The following is a 3,494-nucleotide window of genomic DNA, read 5'->3' as shown; positions in this document are numbered from 1 at the left end:
AGCATGGTTTGTGCCTAGCCGCAACGACCACGAGGCCGACCCATCCACGTCCGGCGACGTCCACATGACAGACTCTGGCCGGGAAGAGTAGGAGTTGGGACACCGACATGGACAAGTCTCGTGTCCCATGTGAGCCGTGTCCCATGTCATATTCTTCCCCTCCGTAACTTCACTTCACAGAGCTCGTGGCCATTGAACTAGCTGGACATGGGGAAGACAGATGCAGAACACGAACGCTCCATGATAGACAAATATTTAGACTGGGATAAAAAGGTGTCGTCCGCTTTCGTTTAATTGAAACATATCTAAAATGTAATTATTTTGATCCGGTTTGAATGAAAATTATCTGGTTTGTATGAATTTTATCTAGTTTGTTTAAATTCTACTCCCTCCGTCCCATAATATAAGAGCATTTTTTACACTACACTAGTGTCAAAAACGCTTTTATATTATAGGACGGAGGGACTATCTGAGATGTTTCTGGAGTTTGATCATTGGATGGCCTGCTCGTAAACGGATATCGTATCTGTTTTAGGGGTTGGCGTTGTAGATGCCCTTAGTTTGGTCTTTTTTGTATGCTTTGGCACATGTAAGATGAGTGATGGCAGATGCACCAGAGTTGTACAAATACTAGTATTCTTTTAGGGGCTGGCGTTGGAGGTGCCCTTCTTTTTTGCATGCTCTGGCACATGTAAGATTAGTAGTGATTGCAGATGAACCAGAGTTGTACAAATACTAATAGAATCCATTTATTCAAGAATACTGGCTGGATTACATGGTAACTTCATCAGATAAGTGCTCGCACCGATAGAAGCGCAAGGCCTGATCTGCATCGCCTCGCCTCTCTCGCTGAACATTATATTATTGTATCATTCAGCAGACAGGTGCGGCCGTACGGGCCACGGTATAGTTTATTACACACTACTAATGGATCCATTATAGCGTAAACAGTGGAAGAGGGTGTTCTTGAGGTGGTCCGGCGCGTCCTCGAAGGAGTGCTTCCTGGCCATTGAGAGGATGGTCTTGTTGGCGACGATGAAGTAGGCCATCCCGGTGACAGTGGAGATGATGAGCCCCTGCCCGTTCGGGATGAGGTGCGCCCTCGCCCACGACAGCATCCTCACGCTCGCCAGCTGCAGAGAAATTGCACGGAAGACATCAGATGGTATTCTCAAAAATGTAGGGCGAGTCAGTGAGTGGTTGCTTCTAATGGACTCACGGTGGGGACTGCGGCAGCGACGGTGGTGACAGCTGCTACCTTGGCTCCGGCCATGGCATCCTCTGCAGTTTGAGTTAAATGGTAAGCCCGATGTCACAGGATCAAGTCATGTGTCGGCACAGAGAGAAAGCAGCAAAAAAATGGCAAGAGTGCGTTGGCCGTAGGAGCAGGCCGCCGTTGATTACCTTTGGAGCAGCGCTTGGCGGCGACGAGCCTTTGGTCGAGGTAGGCGCGGGTCACCGTAGACATCTTTGCCGGAGAGAGCTTGGTGCCGAAGGAAGTGAACTAGTAGGTAGTGAACTCAAGTACACGTAGCTGTAGATCAGTAGTAGTCTGAGTGAGATGAGATGGATGAACAGCTGAGGCCAACTCCAGCCCACGACCCCAAACGGACGTCTGGTTTGGTCTGTTTTCGTCCGTTTGGGGCGGCAATGAGGACGTTCATGTCCGCCATAGTTTTAAATAGCCAGCAACAGGGTGCCGCTAAATGGTCACCTTCACAAATAGCCCGCTTTAGCCCGCTATAGCTGATTTGTAGGCCCGTCTCTATTTTCCATAGCCCGTTATTTAAAACATTGATGTCCGCTTGGTGCCGTTGGGTTGTCAGTGCACCCAACGCGCAGCCGCACCCCGAATCATGTCCGAGGTGGACGTGATTAAAAAAATGTAAAAACTAAAACAAAATACCGAAACAAATAAAATAAATGCAAACATAAAAACAGACAACATAATTAAACATCACGGCCACAAAACGGCCTAGTTCCACAGTCCACATGGACATAATTAACATAAAACAAATAAAAGAAATCCGTCGCCCGCGCGCTCCTGCCATGCCCGTCGATGCCGTGGTGACGCCTCCCGCTCCTTCTGAGCCTGCACCACCTCCTTCTGTGGCGACGCCTCCTGCTCCGGTGATCGCGGTGGCGTGGGGCACCATTTCACTCACGCCCCCGCGGCGTCGGCCATCTCCTGAACCATGCACGACCAGCTCCACCGCTGGCCCACCAGGCCCGGGTGGAACGCGGCGACGGGCTCGTTCTCCAACACCTCCTCGATCCTCACCATCTCTAGCTCCGGCACAGCCACGTCGCCGGGAGTAGAGAGGGTCATCACGGTCTCTAGGCCCACCCATTGGCGCTCGTCGTACATGTTCATGGACTCTTCCATGACACGTTGAAGGAGCCGAACATCCTTCTCCTCTGTCATGCGATGAGGAGGTGGTGGCGACAAGGAGGGCGATGGTGACGGCGTCGGCGTGATGCCGCACACCACCCTACGCCCGCGAACTTGGGGAGGGCTCGGAGCACGCGCGCGGCGCTCACGTGGCTGTCGCGGCCCAGACGACGTGCCGGCGAAGGAGGCGCGCCGCATGTCGTGCTCGTCACGGAACCAAGTGTCCCAAAGGTTGGAGTCGACGGCGTACCTGGGGTCGTAGTACAGGTCGTCTGACAGGAGGCGGCGTCACTCGATCTCCTCACGGCGTGCATGGCCGCTCGTAGGGACCGGCAGGATCGGCACCGGATTGGTGGAGAGATGCCAGTTATTGGGGAGGTGCACGTCGCTCCAGGGGAGCGGCGTCCTCTTCTCCCAATAACGACGGCATACATCCGCGTGGATGTAGTGCCGGTAGCGCTCGCCGGCGGCCGTGGGGGCGATACAGAATGCGGGCAGCGCGGGGTTCCCTCTGCGGTGGTGACGCGTGCTCCTCTTTCACGCCGCGGCGGCGGCGGCGGCCCGAGGACGAGCCAGCCTCGCAGTCGTGCTTCCCCTTGCGCCCGGTGTTCCAGAATCCCATGGCTGCGTGGCGGTCGGCCGGCGAGATCGAGGATGGGGAGAGGAAGAGCTAGGGTTTGGGGAGTGTCGGGTTTCGAGGAGGCAGCATGGGCTGGAGTGGACTGCGACCGATCCACGACTTCCCATTTAAGAAGGAAGACGACCGTTCGCCTGGGCGGATGACAGATGAGGCCGACTGCGTGTGTGCATTAAGGTCGGGCGGTGGGTGGTAGGTGACTGCCTGCCACGCGGCCTCGGAGCGGACGAACGACGTGTTCGTTTGCTGTCCGCCGCGATGCAAACTCGACGCATGTTTGCGCTTGAAATTGCCCGGTCCGAAACAAAACGGACTAAATGGGTTCACGATGTCGCGCGCTAGGCTGTGTAGTATGTCTGTTTTGCTTCAAACAAACAGGGCCGGACAAGACGGGATCCCACGCTGGAGTTGACTGAGGTTCTGTGGCTTGATTTATAGGTTGCAGGAAACTGCGCAACCAGCGGG

At 54.7% G+C, this 3,494-nt stretch overlaps 1 protein-coding gene across 1 annotated transcript; it reads right to left on the bottom strand.

Moving 5' to 3' along the window:
- Positions 1-914: 914 nt before the first annotated feature.
- LOC125518337 (early nodulin-93-like) lies at positions 915-1,468 on the bottom strand. The gene is made up of 3 exons (XM_048683210.1): positions 1,405-1,468; positions 1,220-1,281; positions 915-1,133 (listed from the first exon to the last, which is right to left on the bottom strand). Exons 1-3 carry the CDS (start codon positions 1,466-1,468, stop codon positions 915-917), a joined length of 345 nt encoding a protein of 114 aa, XP_048539167.1.
- Positions 1,469-3,494: the final 2,026 nt, after the last annotated feature.

This window comes from Triticum urartu, chromosome 7 (genome assembly GCF_003073215.2).
Source record: "Triticum urartu cultivar G1812 chromosome 7, Tu2.1, whole genome shotgun sequence".
NCBI lineage: Eukaryota > Viridiplantae > Streptophyta > Magnoliopsida > Poales > Poaceae > Triticum > Triticum urartu.
This window is presented reverse-complemented; position numbering and strand designations above follow the sequence as displayed.

What these genes read in the sequence shown, in the direction of transcription:
- LOC125518337 (XM_048683210.1), bottom strand. Translation starts at nt 1,468, where the DNA reads ATGTCTACGGTGACCCGCGCCTACCTCGACCAAAGGCTCGTCGCCGCC. An exon ending in CGCCAAGCGCTGCTCCAAAG is followed by an intron (nt 1,282 to 1,404) that starts GTAATCAACGGC and finishes CTCAAACTGCAG; the next exon opens with AGGATGCCATGGCCGGAGCC. An exon ending in TCGCTGCCGCAGTCCCCACC is followed by an intron (nt 1,134 to 1,219) that starts GTGAGTCCATTA and finishes ATTTCTCTGCAG; the next exon opens with CTGGCGAGCGTGAGGATGCT.